Source organism: Orcinus orca, chromosome 2 (genome assembly GCF_937001465.1).
Source record: "Orcinus orca chromosome 2, mOrcOrc1.1, whole genome shotgun sequence".
NCBI lineage: Eukaryota > Metazoa > Chordata > Mammalia > Artiodactyla > Delphinidae > Orcinus > Orcinus orca.
This window is the reverse complement of record NC_064560.1, coordinates 98,189,819-98,217,144: the sequence shown is the minus strand read 5'-3', so window position 1 is coordinate 98,217,144 and position 27,326 is coordinate 98,189,819. Positions and strand designations below refer to the sequence as shown.

At 44.9% G+C, this 27,326-nt stretch overlaps 1 protein-coding gene across 2 annotated transcripts in view; it reads right to left on the bottom strand.

Moving 5' to 3' along the window:
• Positions 1-27,326, bottom strand: part of ANXA2 (annexin A2) — a 44,371-nt gene that overhangs the window by 797 nt on the left and 16,248 nt on the right. For both annotated transcript variants that reach the window (XM_049706023.1, XM_049706024.1), the window contains 9 exons: positions 15,622-15,716; positions 12,255-12,368; positions 8,869-8,959; positions 7,762-7,841; positions 5,873-5,932; positions 3,828-3,921; positions 3,136-3,231; positions 2,060-2,118; positions 814-936 (listed from right to left, as the gene is read on the bottom strand). In XM_049706023.1, coding sequence (XP_049561980.1) covers positions 814-936; positions 2,060-2,118; positions 3,136-3,231; positions 3,828-3,921; positions 5,873-5,932; positions 7,762-7,841; positions 8,869-8,959; positions 12,255-12,368; positions 15,622-15,716 — 812 coding nt within the window. The remainder of the gene's footprint in view (positions 1-813; positions 937-2,059; positions 2,119-3,135; positions 3,232-3,827; positions 3,922-5,872; positions 5,933-7,761; positions 7,842-8,868; positions 8,960-12,254; positions 12,369-15,621; positions 15,717-27,326) is intronic.

The following is a 27,326-nucleotide window of genomic DNA, read 5'->3' as shown; positions in this document are numbered from 1 at the left end:
CATATGCCCTAGTAAACCTAGTTATAGCAAACCCAGCTCTAAATTCATCCTTGGTAACCACTGACACGACGTTGAAATTTTCAGGATCTTTCAGAAAGAGGGGTTTGCAACATCTGTCTGAATTAAACACAGTGGGAGGGACCACGGTGAAGGCAACTGCTTCTTATATACGAACACTCTATCCCTCCAAAACAGGGACAGGCTAAATGGGGAGGGGAGAGATGGGAGTTCTGAGTGAGGAAATGTTGCCAGGCTTATCACAGAGGAGTTTCAAGAAATGGAAATATAATAAAACGTAGATTAAATTGATCTAAGTCTTTTCAGGACGTCAGCAAGTCCTGCAGGATCACTGTCATGAGCACCAACTGTCACTGCAGAATATGTGTGGGAAATATGAAATATCTGCCTGATTCTGTAAGATGCCAGGACAAATCCTAATAGCAGTTTCAAAATAAATCCCTGATATTTGATGACTAACATCTCTTCCCCGGGGAGTTAGAAAACAGAAAACCGCCATTCTGCCATTGTTCTTTTTTTTTTTTTTTTTTTTTTTTTTGGTACGCGGGCCTCTCACTGCTGTGGCCTCTCCCGTTGCAGAGCACAGTCTCCGGACGCGCAGGCTCAGCGGCCATGGCTCACGGGCCCAGCCGCTCCGCGGCATGTGGGATCCTCCCGGACCGGGGCACGAACCCGTGTCCCCTGCATCGGCAGGCGGACTCTCAACCCCTGCGCCACCAGGGAAGCCCTCTGCCATTGTTCTGACAGGCACGTGCCCAGGACTCCCAGCCCTCTGATGGTCAGGTGGGGCCTTACCTGAATGTAATAGTACAGGGACTTGCCGTACTTTTTCTTGAATTCACATCTGATTTTCAACATGTCCACTTCACTGCGGGAGATCATGATTCTAATCAGGACCTTATCGCGAGTGCCCTTGCCCTGAAAGTCAAATTTACACTCCGAGTTATAATTCGCTGACAATGTTAATCATTAAAAAAGAGTCTAGTGAGTTCTCCTGCGCATGGAACTCATTTGGGTTCCTGATGCCGCCCTCTAAGAGACTGCAAAGATAACCGCAAAACTGCTCCCTTAAGAACAATGAGCGCCTTGGAATTCCAAACACACCAGCATGAAATCGGCACAAAGCCCCCATGCTGTACATTCAGTAAACGTGAACTGAGCGCTAACCACTGCAAGGCTCAGGTCAGGAAGTGCGCGAGTTTACGTACGTAACACAAAGCTCCTGGCTCTCGGGGGCTTAGAGAGCACATGCTACCACGCTCACCGTGGCTCTATGCCATTTTGAATGGTACAAGCAATAAGGACCACTAAAGTTTACATCCAGAACCTCAGAGCAGAGAACGGGCCATACTTGACATGGAACCTGAGGGGAGACGGGAGAGAGGCAGTGTGGACAAGGGGGTGACCCAGGAAGAGGCAGCAAGGGCCTGGAAGCCATGAGGCACAAGGCACATCTAAGGCGTGGAAAAGGGGATGCGACTGTGGGAAGAGACAGTCCATTTAAGGGAAAAGTGCAGGGCTGGCTTTGGAGTCAGACAGACCCAAGTTCAAGTTTGGCTATGTAACCTCAAGCAAGCTGAAGCTTTCCAAGCTCCATTCTCCTCATCTAGAAAGAAAAGAGTCACACAAGCCTCACAGGTGTTTTGGTAATGATTTAAGATAAAGTAAGTCGCACAATGTCTACTGCCTAGTGGTTGCTTAAGAACCTCTTTTCCTTGTCTGTCCTTACTCTGGGGTACCAGGAGGGAATCACTGAGAAATCTGAACAGGAATCTGACATGATCACCATCCAGCCTTTTCTCTCTCCCGTGGCACTTTGCTTTCTACCTGTACACAAACACGTGTTCAAGTAGTTGGGAGAAACAGAAGACAGATTGGTGGTTTTCTCACATGTCACATAAAAGCAGAGCTGACTAGTGTGTTCCTGCACCTAGACAGTGGGGTCCCTTCCTCCATCCACTAGTCAGGAGCTTTCGTCTGGGGCACAAAGGAAGAAAAAGCCTAGTGTGGAAACATGGACCTCTCGGCCAGTCGCCCTTACCTTCATGGAGTCGTACAGTCTGTCAGCAAAATACAGGGGCTTGTTCTGAATGCACTGCACTGTGGAGAGAAGAAAAGGGTCAGTAACTCCTCTCTCCTCCACCAGTAGGGGGCGAAGCCCTGACCTGGGGCACCACCAGATGACCAGACGTAACAGGAATGGGCTCTGCAAAATGGGAAACGCTCAGGGAAAACCAGGAATCCTCTGAATCAGCCAGCTGTGCTTTATTTTAAAAAATAAATTTATATATTATTTATTTTTGGCTGCGCTGGGTCTTTATTGCTGCAGGCGGGCTTCCTCTAGTTGCGGCGAGCAGGGGCACTCTTCATTGTGGTGCGCGGGCTTCTCATTGCGGTGGCTTCTCTTGTTGGGGAGCACGGGCTTTAGGCCCACGGGCTTCAGTAGTGGTGGCGCACGGGCTTAGTTGCTCCGTGGCACATGGGATCTTCCCGTACCAGGGCTCGAACCCATGTCCCCTGCATTGGCAGACGGATTCTTAGCCACTGTGCCACCAGGGAAGTCCCCCAACTGTGCTCTTAAACCAGGGGACTCTGAGCAATGCAGAAACCCAAATGGATGTGTGAGTTCCCCCAATGGAGAGAGCCCTTTCTCTGGTTATCTTTTTTTTTTTTTTTTTTGTGGTACAGGGGCCTCTCACTGTTGTGGCCTCTCCCGTTGCGGAGCACAGGCTCCGGACGTGCAGGCTCAGCGGCCATGGCTCACGGGCCCAGCCGCTCCGCGGCATGTGGGATTTTCCCGGACCGGGGCACGAACCTGTGGTCCCCTGCATCGGCAGGCGGACTCTCAACCACTGCGCCACCAGGGAAGCCCTCTCTGGTTATCTTATTCCTCCTGGGCAACGCTCCATTCTACCAACGTAAGCCCTTTTTCAGTTCCGTGTCTTAAATTCATACGGTGAAGATTATGAAACTACCCAAATCATGTAAAGAAGCCATGTCTCATGTCTCCCAAAGCCACTTGAATTAACAGGATGGCCATTTGTTACTTCTGCTTCAGCACAGCTAGCTGACCGAAAGCTGATGTCCACTAGGGATGGGGGGGCCACACCTGCTTACCCAGGTTCAGGAAAGCGTTTTCCAGGTCTCCTTTAACCTCCATCTTGATGCTCTCCAGCATGTCATAAGGGCTGTAGCTCTTGTACCTTTCAAATACTAAAGAAAAGCAACAGATAAGTATTATAACAGAGCTACTAGTCAAAGCTATCAATGGTTACCCACACGGTTATGCATCTCACACACACACACACACACACACACACAGATGATGATAATCATAGCGTCCTAGAGGGTTAGGGACTGCCATGCAGACCAGAGCTGACACTGTACCAGGTGCCCCGGGACAGCCGTACCGTGCACCTGTCCTGAATGACACTGCCCCAGCCACATGTTTTGACCATCTTCATCTCTCCGGCGTGGAACCCACTTTCTCTGGGCCACGAGAAACAGTACATAGCACCCAACTAAGTCCATTGCTTCAACAGATACAGCAAGATAAAAGGATCCAGACGAGAAGAGGCAGCACAAGAAAGCACCAAACAGAAGGATTTAGGGGAAAAAAACGATCCAAAATGGGAAAGAAGGATGAATGGACTTGGTGAGGAAAAATGGGTGAGATGAGAGGGTACAAAGCGGGGAGTGTACTCTGTTCTGGCAGACCCGAGCCCCAACACAGACACCCAGCTGGCCCACTGGAGAGGGCCCTCCGGTTTGGCCCTGGTGCTCTAAGACCTCCCCAGCACAGCACTCACCTTTCTGGAGGTGGCACACACTCCGCTCGGTCATGATGCTGATCCACTTGGGAACATCAGTTCCTTTCCTCTTCACGCCAGCGTCGTAGAGTTCCTACGAGCACAACCGACCACGAAAGTTAATTCCACAGTCCAGAGCAAGGTCATTAAAAACCCGTCACGCACAAAACCCCAAAACCTATACATTCAGAACGCCAAAATGAGAAAGGACGATTGCACTGCAGACACAGGAAAAATGTGCTGTTTAGGTCAAAAGTCTTAAGAGCAGTCTTCCTGAAGCACAGACATACAGCATGACAGGAGGTTGTTCGTGAGGGTGATGCTGTAGAAATCTCCTTCCCTGAACACCGAAGGGATGACCAAGAACCTCTACTCATATACGGAAGGACAAGCCAATGCTCATTGGCACACCCAGCTCTCCTCCATTCGGCACGTTCAATAGCACATCAACTACTGGTCATCTACTGAAGACAGCTACAAGTCACATACCCACCCCCAGAATTCCTAGAGACTCCGGAAATGACGGAGCTGAAAACAAAAAAACAGCTGGTCCAATCACATTTTCAGTTTCTGGAAAATTTAGGGGCTATAAGTGACACTAAGAATGGCAGGGAAGGAGGGAGAAAGGCTTATGCAAGAGCCGATACTTATTCAGTGACCATCCACTATCTGGGAGCTGCAAAACCCTTTTCTAGGGACTTCCCTGATGGCGCAGCGGTTAAGAATCCGCCTGCCAATGCAGGGGACATGGGTTCGAGCCCTAGTCCGGGAAGATCCCACATGCTGTGGAGCAACTAAGCCCGTGCGCCACAACTACTGAGCCTGCGCTCTAGAGCCCGGGAGCCACAAGTACTGAAGCCCGCGCGCCTAGAGACCATGTTCCGCAACAACAGAAGGCCCTGCTCACCACAACTAGAGAAAGCCCGCGCAGTAAAGAAGACCCAACGCAGCCAAAAATAAATAAACAAATAAATTTAATAAAAAATAAATTAAAAAAACCCTTTTCTACCTCCTGCTAAGTGGGCTATGTGAAATATACTGAATTTTAAAACTAAAACGGATTAAAATTGATTTTGTTCTTCAGCTCTTATGAAATACTTCGAGACAGCTGTCGACCGTCTGGGAAAGGCATGTAGTTCACAGTGATCTGAATCAGCTTCACAAATAGTTCTGGGTGATTATGGAATAAGAACCAGCAGTTCTATTCAGCCAGAAAAGAAGGAAGGGCCTCTGCCTCTCTCACCTCTTCCCCCACCACCAAGGGCAGTAAGCCTACCTATCCCCGCCTGTGCCTCTACCATCTCCTCCCACTGTTCTGTGCTGTGAATTCTATTAGTGTGTGTTTGTAGCAAATGCCCACCAGTGTGAACACCAGCATCACACCCTGCAGAAACAAGCAAAGCCTAAATGAGCAAATGTGAGTCAGAAATTGACCTGTAACTGACACCAGCATTATAAGGGTATATCCCGTTATAACCACAGCTTCCAGAAAGTGAAAACGAAGCCCACAAATTCTTTGACCTTCCTCCCTTCCAAACGTGGAGCCTACTTCCCCTCCCATTGACTGGAAGCTAGACCTAGTGACTCGCCTCTAATGAACAGAGCGCGACAGAAGTGACAGTGTGTGTCACTCTTGAGATTACACCATAAAAGGCACCTGGCTTCCTCCTGGCTGTGTCTCTTGGATCACTCACTCTGGGGAGAGCCAGCTGCCATCTGTGAGGACACTCAAGCAACCCCTTCGAGAGGCCCACGCGGAAAAAACGTAAGGCCTCCTGCCAACAGTCACATGGGTGGGGGACTACTACATCCTCCTGAAGCTGTCAGGCCCTCAGATGACGCAGCCCTGGTCCACCCTTGGTCTCCAACCTCAGGAGAAGTCCTGAGCCACTTCCCAGTTCCTGACCCACAGAAACTGAGATAATAAATGCTTGTTGTTCTAAGCCACTGAGTTTGAGGTCATTTGTTATGCAGGATGGATAACTATACCCACTATCCAGAGACTAGGAAACAAAACCCCAAACACCAAGAAGCTTGGCACTGACCCGGGCATCTTGGTCAATCAGTTCATAATCAATGACGGAACCATCCTCCGCTCTTCGACCCTACAGGAAAAAAAAAAAAAATTAAGAACATCAAATGTATTTCTTGGTACATTTTAAAACTGAAAATGTTATTTTCTCCCCAACTCATGTAAGCCACTATTTACTGAATAAACACCCTCCTGAAATTTTTCTTCACTTAAAAGTCTAGGTTAGGGGTTCCCTGGTGGCTCAGTGGTTGGGAGTCCGCCTGCCGATGCAGGGGACATGGGTTCGTGCCCCGGTCCGGGAAGATCCCACATGCCGCGGAGCGGCTGGGCCCATGGGCCATGGCTGCTGAGCCTGCGTGTCTGGAGGCTATGCTCCACAACAGGAGAGGCCACAACAGTGAGAGGCCCGCGTACCGCCAAAAAAAAAAAAAAAAAAAAGTCTAGGTTAAAAACAAAAAGTCTAGGTAAGACCAAGGATTGTTACAATAATTGAGGCAGTGAAGTGGGGGCTATACCCTCTTGTTACCCAGTTCTGGGCTAAGCACCTTACAGAATCTACCCTCCTCCCCCTAAAAAAGGTAATGATATTTAGCTCCTTCCTTCCTTCAGAGAGCTCACAGCCCAGATGGAGAAATACGCATGGAATAAATGGTAAAACAACACAGTATCTGTGGCTCTAAGTAGACGTGAAATGCAAAAGAAGGCAGAAATCTGTCAGGCAGAATCGTCAGCAAAGTCTGTGGACAATGGGGTACAGCTGAGGCAAAGCGCAAAGGCTCCATCAGATGAGGCTGGCAGTGGGAAGCAGGAGAAGCCATTCCGCACAGGAGAAGTGGCACAGGGGAGTGATGTGCGCCCAGCCGAGGAGAAGGTGAGCGGGAGGGAAGCCTAGCGAGGAGGACTAAGTTAGGGAGGGCCAGCGGACAGAAGACACTTAAAGGCAGTTGAGAGTTTGGATTTGATGCAGCAGAAATGTCTGTTGATCAGGAACTTGGTGCAAGTGGATTTCAAAAAGATGGGTGGGGGCTTCCCTGGTGGCACAGTGGTTGAGAGTCTGCCTGCCGATGCAGGGGACACGGGTTCGTGCCCCGGTCTAGGAAGATCTCACATGCCGCGGAGCGGCTGGGCCCGTGAGCCATGGCCGCTGAGCCTGCGCATCTGGAGCCTGTTGTTCCGCAACGGGAGAGGCCACAACAGTGAGAGGTCCGCGTACCGCAAAAAAAAAAAAAAAGATGGATGGGTGGCGGTATGCAGGGCATGTGGTAGAGAAGAGAGCTGGGGAGGGGAGTACGGAGCTGTTATGGTGATGGAGAGGTGCGTGGGCAGGACACAGCATGCCCATCGACCATTTGTCATCAGGGTTCCCAGGGGAAACTTCCTCTTCCCTCGCCCAGCTAATACACATTAAACTGCACTCGGGTCAGAACTCAGACTAAGGAAGGAAATGCCTTTCATCCACATTAATGTGTTAACATTAGCAAACAAGCAAAGACCTCTCCAGGGAAACCACTACCTGGGCAAACCGTCTCTTAAGAAATGAAAGCAAGTGAAAGAAACCAGAGGGTCACTTGCCACTGGGTCCTATGTGACCACAGATAGGGGCAAAATGACCTTCCCCGAGTCACAGTGAGGGCTGGCACGTAAATCCAGGCCAGGAGCTGAGAGCCGCTTCTTCCTCCTCTGGCCCCGAAGTCCACCTGACCATACGGTTTTGCAGGATAAGAAATCCTATTATACAAAAATGACAACTCTGCAGTGACAGTGCAAACCCACTGTCGAAAATGCAGCTGGAATTTCTGATGCAGGCACAGAGGACTGAGTTAATTCGTTCCCAGGTATAAAATGAGGCGCGCAACTTGCCTTGGGAGGAAGCAAGGACAAAGATATAAACTGGAAACCAACCTTCGAGAGGGCGACCATCAGCTTGCGGAAGTCACCAGATGTGTCAGAAACGATATCCTTCTCCAGATCGGTCTTGTACACTTGGAAAACAAAACAACATATCTGGTTTGATGCTTCCTGCCTGTGCAGCCAGCCAGCCACCCGTCCCACTTATCCCCTGCCCACTAAGCCTCTAAAAAGCAGAAACAGCGGTGGCAGCATGGAGGTACCCACCCAAAGGAGGTGGACTCTCTGGAATGATTTTTACCCTCATAAAATCAGAACCAGTGCTGTTATCAGTGACAAGGGACACGCAGAGCAGGATCAGACCAGGGATCTTCAAGCTCACCTTTGATCGGTGACTTCCTGGGTAGCTGAAATACTGGTTCCCAAACTTCTTGACTATACTTATTTGGATCATTAAAAAATGTGGAGGACTACACACACACACACACACACACACACACACACACACACACACACACACACACACACACACACACACACACACACACACACACACACACACACACACCCGCGCGGTTTATTATCTTACTGATCGAGAAAATGCACAACGGCAAAAACTAGTAAGAATTAAAGAGTACTTTTCAATGACTTTGTACTTTATTATTCAAAAGAGCATCTCTGTTTAAATGTAGTGGTACCACATACACATGTAAGCTGTAAGCTGCATCATTTACTCCACCCGGGTCTCCTACACTGCTTGGCGCACAAAGGTCCATGCGCCTCTTGCAACACTGATCCACACAGTCAAGAGCTGGGAACCTCCTCAGCAGAAACTGGACAGCACCCATTCCAAGAAATCCACGTAAAATACTTTCTACTTCTCCCCACGAGATCTCTTTTTTCTTTTTTGTTTGTTTTCTCTGCTTTCGCTCCTGTATATCCTTTTGTATTAGTTCTAGGGGAACGTCATCATCAAAACCCAGGCCATCAGGAGATGGAGGAGAGGGACCTGGAACAGAGCAGACCCCTGGACGGTCCAGGTGGCAAGCATTTCTCCACAAGTAATCCAGGCACCCTATCCTGAACACCAGCCCCGCAGGCCAGGATGGGGGTCACAGACACAGGGCTGAGAGGGTGCACCACAGACCTGGGGCTACTCACTTTCCTTGTAGACTCTGTTGATTTCCTGCAGCTCCTGGTTGGTCCTCGAGCAGATGATCTCAATGAGGGAGTCCTCATCGGTCCCCAGCCCCTGCGAACCAGGCATTGCAGACATCAGCAGGGAAAGCCCTCCAGGCCATTAGCCCACTTCCCTGATCTCAGTCAGGTAAACTACACACACAGACTGGGTGTGTAGCACGCCCCTTCCTGCGTTCCTCCTGAGGGATCTGTACTGCATTCCTCAGCACAAGGTATATTCTATTCCTTTAAAATACTGCTTCATCAATGCGCTTCCCTGGTGGCGCAGTGGTTGAGAGTCCGCCTGCCGATGCAGGGGGCGCAGATTCGTGCCCCGGTCTGGGAGGATCCCGCATGCTGGGCCCGTGAGCCATGGCTGCTGAGCCTGTGCGTCCGGAGCCTGTGCTCCGCAACGGGAGAGGCCACAACAGTGAGAGGCCCGCGTACCGAAAAAAAAAAAAAAAAAAAAAAAAAGTTTCATCAAAATAAAAGATGGTTTAACTGACATGTTTTTTTTAGCTCAACTACATTGAAAAAAATTTTTTCCCACTATATATAAATATATAGTGAAATGGGAAGAGACAGCAATGGAATACACCAAAATGTTAAAAGTGGTTGCCTTTTGGCGATGGGTTTATAAACTGAATAACTTTATCGTCTCCCTATGTTTCTTTATTTTTCAACTTCTCTAATAATCGGCCATTACTTTAATAGATGAGAAATAATTTTCTTTATTGTACAATTCTGCTCAGAAATTTAAAACAAAGGAACACAGAGATTTTATGCTGTCATGTGCAGCCAGCATCATTAGATGGGAGTAAGTCTTTTACGAGGGAAAGGTATAGGTAAGATAAATTTTTTAGCTTTACCTCTTTGAAATGTAAAATTGGGTTAGTGTTAAAAATTTCATTCTTGTACTTCCATTTTTGCTCGAGTGCGATGCACTCTTCGGGCATTTTAGAGAAGCAAAAGGAAATAATGAAGCGCCAGGTAAACCCAGACACCAACACTTTAGGAAGGAGGAAGAATTTGATGGGTGATCTATTCAAATTTAATACATACACTTCCGAGCTGCCATGCCAGAGGGCTTGAAAGGACCCAGTGAAACTTGTATTTCAAAGCTGGCTTCATGATCAAAGTCAAGATTTAATAATCAGGATTCTCTAATACCTGTCTTTCCGAGTATGGAAATATCACTTTGAACTAAGTAGAATGACAACTGTTTAAAATGTAAATCAATTATGAGGTGTTAATACAATAAGAAACTTACTTATCCACATGAAAAGTGTGTCAGCGATTAATTAAACTTATTAGAGTTTATATGCCCCTAAAACAGTGGTTTATAGAAGCTAAGCCTCAGGTGAATAGTTAATTTTGAATTTTATTCCTCATCTAATCTGAGCCAAGGCCTCTTCCTCCCAGAGTTTTTAATCATGATTTGTAGAGGTGCTGGCAAAGCCAAAATTTCTTCCCTTCTTAGCCAAAGGTCTACACAACATTCTATACAGATATTATAAAGAGATTACCAAGTATCTTCAAATATTTTAGAGGGCAGTTTTTCAATCTCAAGGATATGTAATAGAGTCTAAAAATAACTCATGCATTGGAAGAAATGCTATTATCCTGACACTGTTGAAACGTAGAACAGGTATAGCAATAGAAGATTTGTTTTCTTTCATCACTGATATATCCATGTTAATATCAGAGAACTCTAATAGCATTTTTTCCTCTATATTTAAAGGTGACCTTGGCGATTTCAAACTTGGCCCAGGCTCTCCACAGACTGTCCACAGTTCCCATCACAAGGGCAACGTCTACTGTAACATACGGCAGATATTGCCACTGGTATTGCCAGAAGTCAAAACAGATTTTTTTTTAAAGCATAGTTCAGTTCATGTCACTCCAAGCTTTATGGATTTCAGAAGGGTACTCAGCTGTGATAGCTAATGGAAGAGCTGGCACAAGGTCAAAGATCTAGCAGTCAAAGCACCTTTCATTGGGCCCAATTACATAGATTACAATGGTGATTGACAGCTCAAGCAGGTCTGTTTCAAGTCACTAATACCTAGTAACAGATACTTATAAAATTGCACAAATCACAACTAAATGAATTCTTGGCAAACATAAGATAAACTGATCTGAAGTGATGATGGTCAGAAGAAACCTAGGAGAGGCCAGCTCATCCATGGTTCCAAAGGTCCCAAGACTGAGTGTTTTCAGTGTTCTTTTTATTAAACAGGATCATTAAGTGTTGTTGACATTTTATCATTCTGTCCAATATAGTCTACTTAGAAAACTCAGAGCAAGTCTGCTCAAATAAACTGAGCACAGCTTGGGCCAAGCTGGAAAACTGATTTCAGAGCAAATCTTTCAGCAGCCCTGAGCTATCAACTTCTGGGCCCTGGAAATACCCAGTGGTAAGCTGCCTCCCTCTCGAGGTGCTCTGTGGGGGAAGGGATGACAACTGAACTGTGACATTAGCTGGTGACTGACTTACAGCTCCGTCTCTCCATAATTCAGAAATGGTGGCATCACAGAAAATGCACTCGGACTTAGAATAAAAAATCAGAACTACCAGCTTTCCCTCCACTCTGAGGCTTTACCCAGTTTTACCAGCAGAGGGCAGTGTCAGATTATTCAAAGTATTGCAGGCACACTTACGAAAAGGGTTCTGTGCTTTGCCATTAAACATTTATTTATGTTTATATATCTATTCCATTTATATAATACTCGATGTTTTAGGTACACACAAAATTCAGGGGAACTTACAACCTGGAATTTTTACTATCCTAAAAAATCCATGTTCAAAATAACTTTGCAAAATACAAACAAAAGACAGTAGCATGTGCCTTGATACTTTGAACAAAACACAGGAACCATTCACGAGCTGAAATCACCCTTTATGTGCACTGTGATGCTCTGATTTTGCCCAAAATTTGAATCAAACAATGGGACCAGCAAGGAGGTCAGAAGAGACAACCAAAACGGCATACGCAGATTTTTGTTAAGCTTCACTTAACAAAAGCTATGAGTTTTACTTTTGCCTTAATATCATAACAAATCTTTTTTAAAGAGGAAGTGTAATCAAGGAAGTAGTTTTTCCAAATGGTATTCCAATTGCCCAGGTGCCAAGCAGTAGCAGCTGGTAACTGACTTCTCTGCATCATGAAATTTCTTTACAGTCTTAAAAAAAGTAATTGAAATATTTTTGGTACAAATCCTGAGCCTTATAGCTTCAGTTCATTCCCCAAAAATGATTCCAAATGAGAATTCAACATAACTGAAAATCACCTAATTACACTCAGGAAGCTGTAATTCACAAATATTAATGGCGGATTTGACAGAGATTGCATCTCACACGTGTTTACCTTCATGGAGGCTTTCAGCTCGGAAGCGTCATACTGAGCAGGTGTTTTCAATAGGCCCAAAATCACTGTCTCCAGGTGGCCGAACAAGGCTGACTTCAGTGCTGATGCAAGTTCCTTCAGAAACACAGGCAACAACATGGAAAACTTGGTTGGTAACCAATATTCCCTTTAAAACTAGTAAGACAAAAATAGAGGCATGTGGGGGCTTCCCTGCTGGCGCAGTGGTTGAGAGTCCGCCTGCCGATGCTGGGGACACGGGTTCATGCCCCGGTCCGGGAAGATCCCACATGCCGCGGAGCGGCTGGGCCCGTGAGCCATGGCCGCTGAGCCTGCGCATCCGGAGCCTGTGCTCCGCAACGGGAGAGGCCACAACAGTGGCCCGCGTACCGCAAAAAAAAAAAAAAAAATAGAGGCATGTGTTTGTAAAGCAGGTTGTGATTCTTTTGACAACTCTGGGGTGTTCGGTCAAAGTATCCTTCAACCGCATTCCCTTTGGCAGACCCAAAGGTCAGAAATGGAAAGATCAGACTTTCCGCCGGTAAAATCCCCTAAAATCCAAGCTGATTTTGCCCTCTGGTCCAGTCAGTAAAAGGAAACCAGAGCAGCATGCAATGCCTCAGAAAGCTATGCGTGAATGCAGTTTACAATACGCTTACACTCGCACGTGGTAACAGCCTATTTAAGACAGGGCACTTTCTAGGGTCAAGGCCCCTGCTAAGGAGGAGGTGATCAAAGTGGGGAGCCTCCAAGGAAGCAGAACCCTTGTGGCCTGCTGCTATCCTCCTGTGAAAGGTTTTGTGCAGCTGTGCAGAGGTGGCTCCAGAAAGTCTCCAGGTGGAACCAGAGGCCCCCACTTGGCTAGAAGTGATCTCATGAAGCTTTCCTATGCAAGACACTTCACCTAAGACTGAGAGAACCTCTATTTTCCATACCAAACTGGAACGGTATTATCAAGATGGTGGGGACTAACGCCCTCCCCATTCACCGCGGGGCTTCCCTGCTATGTATTGTTTTTTAAAGGTTCCCACTGTTACCATTAAAATCCACTGACAGATTTCAAGTCAGAGGCCTGAGTCAGCACCCACATAGGCAGACAGATATCCCAATTCGATGTGGCTTTGACAGATGCTTCCTCGGGGATTAGGTTTCCTACAAATCATGGGCACTGAGTGATGGCTGAACTCTCCTGTTATAATTATTTTTTTTCTTTCTTTTCACGTTTTCCCCCCTCTTCCCTCTTCCTCTCCTGCTTTCCAGCAGCACCCATGGCATCTACGATGTTTAGCCCCTAGAGGCGTGTGCAGGCTCTAAGAGGTGATGGGCAGCCTGCTTCAGAGAGAATCTTCTCAAATCATTCACAGATGTCGAGGACTGAGATGGGTCTTAGAAATCATCTGGCCCAACCCTTTCATCACCTACTTTCTCCTGCTTCCTGAAGTCCTAGTAACACATAGCACTTAGCAGAGAACTTTAGAAAGCTACACCTTCCAATTATAGCACCAATTTTCCGGTGTGGAACTCTGAGGTTAGGTAATTCCAAACTTAGCCTACCCTGACACTCCCCTCTACCCATTCTCTGTTCAGACTTCAAATAGCATTTGGGCACCTACTGACTTCTTCCACTTCTATAATAAACTCCTTATGGGCAGCCAACTTCCTGCTTCTCATAATGTCAAGCACAGGGCTTTCTTTGCACTTAGCAAAGAATATTTGTCCAGATATGTTTGACAAATAAAATATGACCATTCCTTCTACGGAGAAACCTGGCATCTGCTTGAACATGAAAGAAATATAACATTGATCCTCTGTCCCAGTTCCTGTCCACTTCTACTAGCTGTACCCATGCTGTTCAAGCCCCTCACCTAGGCAGCCTCGGTCCCTATTGTTAAAGTACAATACAGGGCCTTCTCCTTTATTATGCAAACAATAAGGTTCTGTTTTCAGGATTTCCTTCAGAAAGTATCTCCATTATTTTACGTATCTTTCTTAAAATGTGATAATTCTCCTTAGCCCAGGGTTAAGAGGTATCAAGAATCATAGGATAGTGAGTTGTCCCCAGCCCACCATGAAGCCTGTGAGGTCACCAAACCCATCATGATTCTGTAACATCATCCCTCCAACAGGGTATGTGAGAGCTTTGTCCTCCATACATCTCATCTGAAATCGAAATCCAGGCTTTTATATTTCTATGTACACTTATGTGTCCACACCCAAGCGTGTTCCAAGACCACACTCTGTAAGTGACAGCTGAAGGAGCAATTACAGGCATATTGTCCCAAGAGGTGGGCCTTCTGCTCCAACTGGAACTCAGCTCTACCAGCTCACAGATCCTTTTGGGAAAGTGGAGAAATAAACACTCCCTTCCATGCCTCACTGTAGTAGATTAATGTCAGTCTAGCTGGAAGAAAAATGTTAATACATATGAGAGGAAACAAGCTGCATGCTTTCCTATTTATGTCCTTTCCAACTGTTTTGAGAGGTGGGAGAGGGAGATATAGCAGGGTGTGACCTGCAACTTCCTGGACCCTGGTGGTCATGTCAACTCCAAGTGCAGAAATGTCTTTTCTAGACTCCTTCCAGCTCACCTCCACTGTGACTACGAGTGAAAGCCATAAGTCAAGCGGGAGCTGCAGGAAGCCATGCTTACTGCACCGTCCAAGAATAAATCGAAAGCTTTTAATAGCAAGAAGTTAAAAATAAAGCAGCCTGTCTGTAAAAATAAATTTCCTAACACTGCGACAAAATAAAGGATGAACAAGTGCTGGGCTGTTCCTTAACCACTCGTGGACGAGCAAGGGAAAAAGGCACACAAGACCCTTTAAATAGTGAGAGCATGGCAAGGTGAAGACAGCCTAGAGACCAAACGAGCTACTAAACTAAACCTGGCGGTTGCAAAGATCTTAGGAATTCAACTGTATTTTTTTAAGAATGAGAGGAGTGTGTCAGGATCAATACTCAAATGGAGGCTAGTGTCCCAAGATTAAATTTAAAACATTTTATCAAGAACCAGCAGAAGTCATAAAGATGAAATGAGTGGCCACGTGTAGAGAACGGCATACCTGGCACAAAGGTTAGCACTCAATAAATGATACCTGTTGTTTTCCCTGATCCTTTCTATTTCCGGAACTGCTCCCTTTACACCCTCTGGGGTGGAAGAGGGTGTGGTCTTTATGCATAAGCTCCAAGCACCGCAGGGGACACGTATATGTGAGTTGTGACTCTTACAGGATGTAAGGGGAAAACCTTGGATCTCCTAGGGTTCCAGGAGGCGCTTGCTGGGAAGAGCCAGAATTCACAAAAAGAAAAAGCAATGGCTGAGGAACTGAAATTCAACATGGAATGCCCTCCATCCCTGAACCTGCTGTACCTTTTTGGTCCTTCTCTGGTAGGCGAAAGCAATATCCTGTCTCTGTGCATTGCTGCGGTTGGTCAAAATGTTGACGATGGTGACCTCATCCACACCTATGAAGACACAAGTAGGGAGTAGTTACTCAGCCATATGCTCTAGTTCTCTGGGCTTACATAGAAGGTTTTAAGCATTTTTTCAACCTGAAATGTATATATTAGTCCCTAAAGTGAAATGCCAAGACATTAAGATGTTTTCTTTCTTTTTGTCAGCACCCTCCACCCAACAGGTATACCCTCTTTTCTGTTTTTCCTAACAGCCTCAAACCTCAAGTCTAAATGGACCTTTTTAAGTATCTGTATTAAAAAACCAAAAATAACAACAAAAAAAAACTATTTCATTCATAAATTGGGTTTCTGGACTCAACAGTACGAGGTGCATTTGTGGGGCTTTGGCAGTCACATGGAACAACAAAGATTTAGAAAGATTTTAAATGAAGGTCCCCGAATTACTATTTAACTGAGGTTTTAATAGACAGTAACCGCGACCTGAATTAATAGAGACAATTATTTATATTTATTGCAGGATTATGGCTATATAAGCAGCTAGGTACAATTTCTATAATTATATAAAATGTCATGACAAATGAGTCAGATTTAATATGGCAGCTGTATTTTAATAGCATAATTGATTAATATAATCCTACTTACTGAAGACTAAATTGTTTTGTAAGGAAAATAAATGTTCCACTGCTTTTAATATTCAATAGGCAATTTTAATAATCAATTTTGTAACTTTATTAAAAAGAATAATGTTTTAATCTAAATCTAAACTGGGAGTTTTGAAGTACCACCGAAATATTTTAGTACCTATTTTAATTGGAACATGTGTATTTACAAAGATAAGCAATGCCTTCTGGTACCTGAAAGTTTCCAATTTTATATCAGAAATACTCTTAACATGCCATTTAACTTAAGGAAGCACTATTTTAAGAATTCAGAAAGTGAAAGGTCTCTCTCCTGACTGATTATGAACTTTGTTTAATAAAAAGAAGTCTTTGCCATAACTGGATAGGTAATTCCTGAGTGAGAAAGAGCAGAGTGGTTAAGCCTCCAGGGTCACACGTGAACAGTGAACAGCCCAGCCTACAGGAAATCAGGAGTTCCAAAGCAACAGAAAGGTCAGAACAATAATACTCTGAGACAGAGGCAATGAGCAGACTTACAAAGAAGGTATTCTAAACTCTCAAGTGTGTTAGAAAGATCAAAAAGCAGAAAGTTAGAATTTCTGGGTATAAAAATAAGTAACATTTTTGTATTTACATACTCATTTTTAAGTGAATTCATACCAATACGTTAGTTACCTTAACTGCAGCATTTATACCTTCAGCTCTGATTTTCAGAGTAGCCGGTGTCAACGTAGAAACCCAACTGCTGAATATGAGATCGTTTCAAAGATGCTTATTTTGGCAAAAAATAAAGGGGGAAAATGTCTAATAGTAGATTGATTAAATAAATGTTTTTGTCCTTATAGTGGGATAATATACAGACATTTAAAATGACGGTATAGGGCTTCCCTGGTGGCGCAGTGGTTGAGAGTCCGCCTGCCGATGCAGGGGACATGGGTTCGTGCCCCAGTCTGGGAAGATCCCACATGCTGCAGAGCAGCTGGACCCGTGAGCCATGGCCGCTGAGCCTGTGTGTCCGGAGCCTGTGCTCCGCAGTGGGAGAGGCCACAGCAGTGAGAGGCCCACATACGGCCAAAAAAAAAATATATATGTATAAAATAGATAAGCAACAAGGATATACCGTACAGCACAGGGAATTATAGCCATTATCTTGTAATAACCTATAATGGAGTATAATTTGCAAAAATACCAAATCACTATGCTATATACCTGAAACTAATATAATATTGTAAATCAACTGTACTTCAATTTTAAAAATTAAAGAAAATTAAAAAAAAACCCACAGCTCCCTGGGCCTCCCTGCCCTCTGAGATATGATTAAAGACTCTTGTGGACTTTGGACCTGGGAAGCAGCATTTCAACCAGCTCCCTGGTGATTCTTTATTAGAGAATCGCCAACAGAGATGGAAAAGCATGGGTGGCAAGTGGAAAGGTCGTTGGAAATCTGCCTGTGTATAAGACTATTAAATCGCTTCTACCAACTGCTTCTGTGAGGTGCAGGGTCAACTACAATCTTAGGGAAAGAAATGCTTACCTTTGTTCAAACAACCCTGGTAAGAAATAACACCTGAAAAGAGCTCACTCCACAAACTTCAGTGCAGTCCTGTGTTCTTAGTCATTGAAACAAACCTCTCTTAGCAACCAAACAATGAACGTTTCTGTTCCTAGCAGCTTAGCATTCAGCCAACAGAGTCAGAATACAATCCAGTTACTGGAAATCCCCGTAAAGAGCCTGGGTGGTTAACCTGAATCTCACCTAGGACTCAGCAACAACTAGAGCCTGAAGGTGTCTCAGTGTATTTTACCTAAATTACTTACCAAACAAACAGACTGCTGTGATGCAGCATCGAGCATGCTGGGACCCCTCACCAACGAAAGATCTGATACATTGATACATTGATACAATCAATGTATTGATACGATCAATGCTAATGCCAGCAACTACAAAGAAAGTAAATGGGGGCTATTTCTGCCAGTGGAAGCCCCCTCCTCCTTCCGAGGGCCTCACCTGCATCAGCTGCTCCTCCCATACCACTGTGCGCAAGTTTCAAATTGAACTAGAAAGAGGAAAATAAATCATAGTGCCCAGGATCGATGGCCTACTCAAAGCCACGGAAGGCACATCCTGTGTTGGAACCCCAGAATGCACACATCTGCCAGTGGGATTTCACCATCTTATCTTCAGAACAGTGCTGCTTCCTCTCGACCTGGCATCATAACTGGTGAGACGGTTTATTCCTGTGGAAAACAGTCCAGTCCAGGTTGAAGCTGCAAGGGTCATCTGGTGACTCACCACTCCTGCCCAGGATGCAGCTGAAGGATGAGGGCTGAACGTTCAGCTACCTATGTCAGCACAATCACCGTCAAAAATGCACAGCAAGTGCCAGTACACCAGGAAAGCTTTACATTTAAACAAGGTTAACGTAGGTGCAGACGACGGCAGATGAGGCTCTGCCTCTCTGGATTTGCACTTTCCGATCGCTCCTGTGCCAGTGCGAAGGGAAGTGTCTGCTGAGGGAAGGAGCCCAGGGTCAAAAAGAAACTGAGTGGATGAAGCAAACGCATGAAGAAAACAATAAATGTGAATAATGCCTATTTTCCCATCCCATTCCTCTTGTATTTGATACAGAAGGTCACAAAGTAATCCAAGCAAAGCCTCACATTGGGAAACAATGACATGGGTGCAGGATCCCACAGAATGTGGGGGAGAACACAGTAAATTCTGTGATTCAGGCAGATTTTTTTTTAATGCCTTTCTTAAATTTAATTTTTATTTTACACTGGAGTATAGTTAATTTACAATGTTGTGTTTCAGGTGTACAGCAAAGTGATTCAGTTATACATATTTATATACATATATCCATTCTTTTTCAGATTCTTTTCCCATATAGGTTATTATAGAATACTTAATAGAGTTCCCTGTGCCATACAGTAGGTCCTTGCTGATTATCTATTTCATACATAGTAGTGTGTATATGTTAATCCCAACCTCCTAATTTATCCCTCCCCCCAACCTTTCCCCTTTGGTAACTGTAAGTTTATTTTCGAAGGCTTGTGAGTCTGTTTCTGTTTTGTAAATAAGTTCACTTGTATCATCTTTTTAGATTCTACATATAAGTGATATCATAGGATACTTGTCTTTCTCTGTCTGACTTACTTCACTTAGTATGATAATCTCTAGGTCCACCCATGTTGCTGCAAATGGCATTATCTCATTCTTTTTTATGGCTAATATTCCATTGTATGTATGTACCACATCTTCTTTATCCAATCCTCTATTGATGGACATTAAATGTCTTTTCAACACTAACAGAAGTTAAGATTTTCAAGACTGGTGAGGAACTAAGACACAAATTTATCTGGCTCCTGATGGAAAGCAGCACGAAAGTTTTTAAGCATTTTTTCCTTGAATGAAAATGGCCAACTAATCTTATCAGCTAACTACAAAAATGCTTCCCACACTCCAGGGCATCTGAAAAAAAATCAGTCCCTGTTCTAAGTGCTAGTCACCTGAAGCCACAGCTCCGGCAAGTGATGCCATGGGAAGGCACCGCTGACAGCAGGGCTCACATAGAAAACTCTGGGGTCGTGGGTTCCTGAAAACATCAGCCGTATTTTTAAAACAAAGAACACTTGCAGTCTAAAATAACGGCTGAATCCAAACCCACAAAATGGGCCTCCTGGAGTCTCCTCCTCTCTGCGGGTGGAAGCCCCAAGTCAGCTCCACATCTGGCACTGCATGGAAAATGTGCATCTTTACTGTTCATGGCCAGGAACCAAGAGGCCATTCTGCACAGGATCTGACTCACATCTGCCAAGGCACACTGACTGCACAGAGAAAACAGATTTCATTGTGTTTGATAAAGGACTCAGGAGGCCCTCCAGGCAGGGCTGACTGACTAGTTAGAAGATAAAGGAAAACTGCCCAGATCCGCTCCTTATCTAGATCATAGGTAAGACCGGGACTTGGCTTAGGTTACTGGGCATATCAGTATCAAACCTCAGAAATCATCTTTACAACAAGGTCACAGGCAGGCCACAGAGAGAGCAGAAGGCACAGACCCATGGGTTTTATATTATTATAATATTGATAGTATCAACCATTCACTGAGTACCTACATGCCAGGCATTTTACAAGGTGCTTTGTACAAAGCTCTCTTGCAATTGTCATGGTGTCCATGTGCGATGGGTGTTAGTGTCATCCCCATTGTACCAATGAGGAAAAGACGAGGACTCACCCAAGGTCACACAAGCAAGTCTGCAGAGCTGGGATTCAAACCAGGATTAGATATCTACGTTGGGCTATTCTGCCTCCTATTACAGAAAATAATCCAAAACTTGAAAATAAGGCAAAAGGAAGGGAACATGTCTTCCCAGTGTGGCTAAAAGGCCCATCCAAGACTGTTTCTCCAGGGCACGCTCTCACTCAACTTGCTACTCACTACTGATTACGGCACAGGCTCTATGGGGTTATGTGTTAACTTGTAGATTTTGGTCCAGTAGAAAGGATAGCCCCCAAGATTATGGCTTCAGTGCCCTGAAGGACATTAACGGTCTTGTATCCAGCCTAGCAATCTTCTTCCAACATTCTTTCCTCAGTGTCTATAAACACCTAGTCTCTCAAATTTCCCTTTTAACCAGCCCTATCTCAATGAATTAAATAAATGTTTGCCACGTGTTTATCCTATATCTCTATGAGTCATGTTTGTACCTTTTTGAATTATAATTTGGTACTTCTTTATACCACACTCCTCCATCTTGTTGCTAAAAAGGACTGGAGACAGTAACGTGTCTATTTGTCTACAGAACTGGACTTACTATTTAGACCATACAAATGTATACCCGTTGAGTAATCTGTAGATAATGATTTGCCACCCAGTAACAATGCGTGGCCACTGAGCTAACCCAACTGAGGTTTTTTTCAAGAGAAAGAGCTAGAAGACTCTCTTCTGGAAATAGCCATTCATAACTCAGTGGGAGCCTAAAATGCCAGTAAGAGTGATTTTAGAGACAGAGAAACACATGCACGCACACAGACACTCACACACACACTGTTGCCCAAAGTACCCTTCCCACCACCTGCCACGGTGCTGCCTGGCCCGCCTCAAGCAAAGCGTGGTTTAGCTAAGTGCCTAAGAAGAGGATTGGGCCCAGAAATCAAATTTCTTCTATTTCCATTCTGCTCTGGTCTCACCTCAGCTGAGTCCCTTAGAAAGGATTTAAGTATAGTCTCCTTGGTAATCCCACTGGGGTATTTTAATAATCTGGAACCCTGTCTGCCTTCTGCGCATAATTACATTTCTGAGATACTCTACAGGACCAGCAGGAAAACACAAAGGCCACTACTCAAGATCGAAATCAAATAAAATTGCAAATGAAGGGTTATGCATAAAATGAAAGCACCAATTTGTGCCCTGTTGCTCTACCAGCTTCCTGAGTCAGAAGTAAAAAAATCTGAACAGATGTAAAAGAAACTGATACCCGCCCTGAACTCAGCTGACAGAGAAGTTACTAGTTATTGTCTCAGCACTGCCGACACCTGAACGTGGTGACTTCCATCGTCCCTGGGTGTCACTGGTATTGGGATTTCCTCATGGAAAAGAGGTAACCATTTTTTACAGAAAACAAAAAGCTGACAGGCAGGCAACACAGCCGATGCCTACAATGAGAAAGGCACCAGGGACTCCTTCACCCATGTTTCACAGGCTCCTTGGCATGAGTCTGGCATCTACCTACCCGAGTAGACAATGATCATCTTGAAAAACATCAGAAAATCTGTGCCCTGAGTAAAGGTGGCCGTGACTCAGCACTGGTCCCTCTTTGTTCCCAGCAGTGCTGTAAGATGAGAATTCAGTCTAAAGTGAGCTTGAACACAAAAGGAAAGTCCTCATCAACGGGAAGGTTTTGTTCCCTCCTGTTCACTTCCAGGATGGTTAGAGTGAGAAGGCCCTGGGCTACGTGGGGCAGAAAGGCCTTTCCCACAAGCGTGCTCACACTCAGGCGTGGGGGTTCTTAGTTTGGGCCCACACCTCCGATGCCGCTCCCGTGGGAGAGAAGCTACTTTTCAGAGCCAATCTGCCTCCTGGCATCTTCAAGAGAATACATTCCTGGTCTTCCCTGGTGGCTCAGTGGTTGAGAGTCCGCCTGCCGACGCAGGGGACATGGGTTGGTGCCCCGGTCCGGGAAGATCCCACATGCCGTGGAGCGGCTGGGCCCGTGAGCCATGGCCGCCGGGCCTGCGCGTCCGGAGCCTGTGCTCCGCAACGGGAGAGGCCACAATGGTGAGAGGCCCGCATACCGCAAAAAAAAAAAAAAAAAAAAAGAGAATACATTCCTCATTGCTGTCTCAGCTCAATGAATATACCTCCAGGTGTGCAGGTGAAACCAAAAATACACATCCTGGCTTGCTTCCCACTGCCATGGGATGTTAAGTCTTTCGGCCACGCTGGAAATCTTAAGCAGCTCCATTTCCAAAGTATAAGAAAAAAATAAGCGCAGAAACTTGCTGCCGTTATGCTTCTATACTTGTGCTTATAAGGGAGGGAAAAATCACCCGCTTCTGCAACCCTTCCGGAGAACACAAATACTGCTAAAATCAAAACTGGTAATAATAATAGGGCAATTCATTACCCTCCCCTTCCAGAGAGAGACCGAAGCTGTAGCAGTTTATTGGCACTTACACTAACTCCGGGGTTGTGCTGCTTCTAATTACAATCTATTTTATGTAGTCTAGATTCATCCTTTTCTCATTTAGCTGACTTTCCTTTCTAGTTATTTGGACCCATATGGTAAACCATTCGCAGCTGTGTTGTACACTCTGCAGTATATATTTAACCCAAGGCCAATCTAGACCAAGAGACTCCTACAGATCTAAGTCTCAGAAACCTCTTGTTAATTAAGCAATATTACTACTTTTGCATGGCTTTATTCAGTTTCTAACTAGACATTAATTAAGGTAAGTAATTGCAGAGTCTACCTCAAGCCAGAGCATACACAAAGCAATCCTCCATTTGGTTTAGGTGACATGCTCGGGGAACACTGAGATCCCTTCAAACCAAAAACAAAGCAAACTTACAAGTGTGAGCTAAATTCCTTTTGGAAAAAAAGATCAAAGCTTACTAGGGGACTGTTAATCCTTCGGGGATATGGTCCGGATTCTGGAACTGCCTTCTGCTGCCTTCTCTTGCCAGCCACGTATCCTGACTCTGCACTCACCTGTATGCTGGTATCTGTGTACATTTTCACTACTATTCAGGTTAAATATGTACTTTTTCACATGATCCCAGGGGCCTGGGCATTAGAAAAGTTTAATGAAATAAAGTCGTTGCCCTCAAGAAGCTCACTTTCTGGTGGGAGAGACAAACCCATAGATAAATAACTATAACACAATGTGGCAAGAGCTATAAATGAGACACAGATCAAGGAATAAATGATTCTGCCTCCCACTCAGAGAAAGCTCGGAGAAGAGGCGGTGCATCAGCTCAGGCCAAGATGAGTGGGAACTGCCTGGACGTCAGAAGTGCGCCAACACTCCCACTAGAAGCGGGCTGCACACTCCTGAGAGAGCAAAGGCTCTGTTTGTGGCACCGAATAGCCTGGAGATGAAGCTAGACAGAGAATCTGCAATGGATGAGGCAAGGAGGCCCGTAAAAATAAGGACGGGGACTTCCCTGGTGGCGCAGTGGGTAAGACTCCGCACTCCCAATGCAGGGGGCCCGGGTCAGGGAACTAGATCTCACATGCATGCCACAACTAAGAGTTCACGTGCCACAACTAAGGAGCCCACCTGCAGCAACTAAGACCCGGCACAACCAAATAAATAAATATTTTATAAATAAATAAGGACAAATGCCCTAGCAGCCCAGGTGAGAGATAAGGGCAGAGGAGAAGGGAGGGATAAGAGCTGTTTTGGGGCCTTCTGACCAGTCTAGGCAGCATCAGCCTATATATCTCACCCAGGTCTGCCCCTCCTAACTCTCCCCACTGCAGGCCTGCCTCGGTTTACAATCCTTGGGTTTAAGAGCAGTGAGTAACCCTAGGCCACAGCTGACTTGCTCACAGCCCTTCTGCCTGCGAGTACTCGGATAGGGAAGCGGACGTACATCAGGCAGCACAGGTAATGCCCAGCATGCTCTACACTCGGCACACGCACACACACGTGTGCACACACACCTGGGCTACCCTGAGAGGGGAGGCCCAGAGGGTCATCTTTCCACGGTCCTTTGGCTTTGTTTGTATCAGCATTTGAGGTTTACCCTGTTTCCTTGGATGTCAGGGAAACACCAATTAATTTGCATTGTATTCTCCTAGAAAAGGGTTTGAGACAGAGCCAGTTAAGGTGGGGCATGAGCTTCCTAATTACACTTAAAGTGAAAGGCATTCTAAAAGGGAAGGTAAGATCTTAATTAGCTCATTTTTTTTAAACTAGTGTTAGTATCGAAAAAGATCAAGGGGAAGGAGAAAAAACCAAAAGGGATGTGAGTTTCCCAACTACAGCTGACCCTCGAACAACTGGAGGGTTTGGGGTGCCGACACCCCCAACAGCTGAAAATCCACATATAATTTATAGTCGGCCCTCCTTATCCTCAGTTCCATATCTGTGGATTCAACCAACCTCTGACCGCGTAGCACCGTAGTCCTTAGCGTTGAAAAACCTCCACGTGTAAGTGGAGCTCAAACCCATGTTGTTCAACTACGATGACTTCATTTTTGTTTTTAATTTAGTTTACTGCTTTCTGTTATGAAGGTAATACATGTCACCACAGAAAAACTGGAAAAAACAGAATATACCGAAAACACAGGAAAAGAATCCATTACCCATAATTCTATATATCAGTTAATAATGCCTTTTATCTTTTGCTTTCTGACATAAAAAAAAATTGTGGTGGTATGATCATACTGTATACACTATTTTATGTCCATTTCCTACGCAACTGACAAATTTAAGGTGAAATATGAGCGTTCCAAAATTGACTGTGGTGATGGTCGTACAATTCAGTGAATATACTAAAAAAAACTGAATTGTACATTTTATATAGGTGCATTGTATGAGATGTGAATTATATCTCAATAACAATGTAAAAAAATTGTTTACAAACTTTACTTTTCATGTCTTGGTGACATTCTACAGACATTCTATGCAATATAAAGGCAGTTACCATAATGTACTAAGTCACTCTCCAACTAGAAGATGGATCTAGGTTTGTCACCATCATAACCAACGCTGATACAGCACAGGGAGATCAGCTCAGTGCTTTGTGACCACCTAGAGGGGTGGGATAGGGAGGGTGGGAGGGACCGAGATGCAAGAGGGAAGAGATATGGGGACATATGTTTATGTATAACTGATTCACTTTGTTATAAAGCAGAAACTGACACACCATTGTAAAGCAATTATACTCTAATAAAGATGTTAAAAAAAAGTAATAACCAATGCTGATAATAAAATCTTTGTTACAACTCTGAGCTCTGGATAGCTATCATATTCTTTCCTCTCGAGTTTCCTAGAAGGATTTAAGGTTCTAAATATACCAACAATCTAGAAACTATTTTAAAGGACCAACAGACTTAACTCAAGAAAAATCAGTTACTCTTTAAAATCACTAGGCACCAAAAACAAATAATAAAAAGCAGTCTTAAGTGGGACCCACTGGGCATTAAGTTTGGGAGAGAAGAAGACAGGAGACCAAAAGCTGGACCCACAAATATAACATGTATCTGATACCCATAGAATCACAGCTAGAAAATGTTCTCATGCCTGAAAACAACTCACAGCAAAGTAAAAAGTCCAACCCTGGCAGGTGGGTAGCATAACACTGGGGTGCTTGAGAGCACAGCCCTGGGGCTGGAAAGAGTCGTGTTAAAACCCCTATCTGAACCACAGCCAAGAGAACTGGAGCATGTTAATCCTAAATTATGTCCGCCACAAACTGGGGACGATAGCACCCTACACGAGAGGATTAATCTGAAGTTCACCTAGGAAGAATGTTCCTGAAGTGCCTGGTGCCACGCCAGCCCATAATCAGCAGCACTCAATAAGCAGCTGCAACCCTAATAATGGTGATGTCATCTGCACTTGACCAAACTGGAATGCAGGAATCCAGATCTTAGCCCTCCAGATGTTTCTGCTTAGAAACTACAGTATTTTTCTAACTCAGAAAGCGCATGAAGGTATTTTTATTACCCTGGGAGTTTCAGCTGTTACCAGAGTTCATTTGCGCAATCTTTACATTCCAGTGTGCTAAAAGCTTTCTCATGCAGGGATAAAAGCAGCCTTTGTCTCAAGCTTGTAAAAGGCACCATCTTTGTCAGATGAGTTAACTGTTAAACTTCGGTTGTATCTCTACAATGGCTAGTTGGGAAACCCCAGGAATGCAAGCACATTCAAATAGTGAGAAGGTGAGTTTTTAGGAGAGCGGATTGCGTGTGTGTGTGTGTGTGTGTGTGTGTGTGTGTGTGTTAAGGTGACATATTTTGAGTATTATCTATATGCCAGGCACCATGCTAAGAGCTTCCTACTTCACAACAACCCTGTGAGGTGGGAACTTTCATTAGCCCTCCTTCTACAGTAAGGAAGCTGAGGCTTAAGAAAGTTAAATGTTTTCCCAGAGTCAGACAGCTAGTAAATTAGTGGTAGAGCTAAGATTTGAACCCACGAACACATATGCTCTCATCCACTAGGCTCCACCAAGTAGAACTGACTGCAGGGAGGTAAGCCCTGCAGACTTTAGTTTCATTTTCTGATTAGTGACTTCCTGACTTCCCAGCCTGGCCTTTGACAAGTATGGTCATTTAAAAGCACCAAAAAAGATGGCTTTTTGAAGGTAGTTAGTTGTCCAGGCCGCCCGTAGTGGGAGGTGCCCACAACGTCCCCATGGAAACGAAGGCTGCTTTGAGGCCAGTGATGCAAACCTATGTCCTATTAGAACCACAGGACGTAAAGGATCTTTCTGCACTCCTTCCTATCCCTGGAAACACAGTCACCAGTTTTTCCAAGGGTTCTAGGAAAAGTGACTATGCAATTTATCCTGCAAACCAA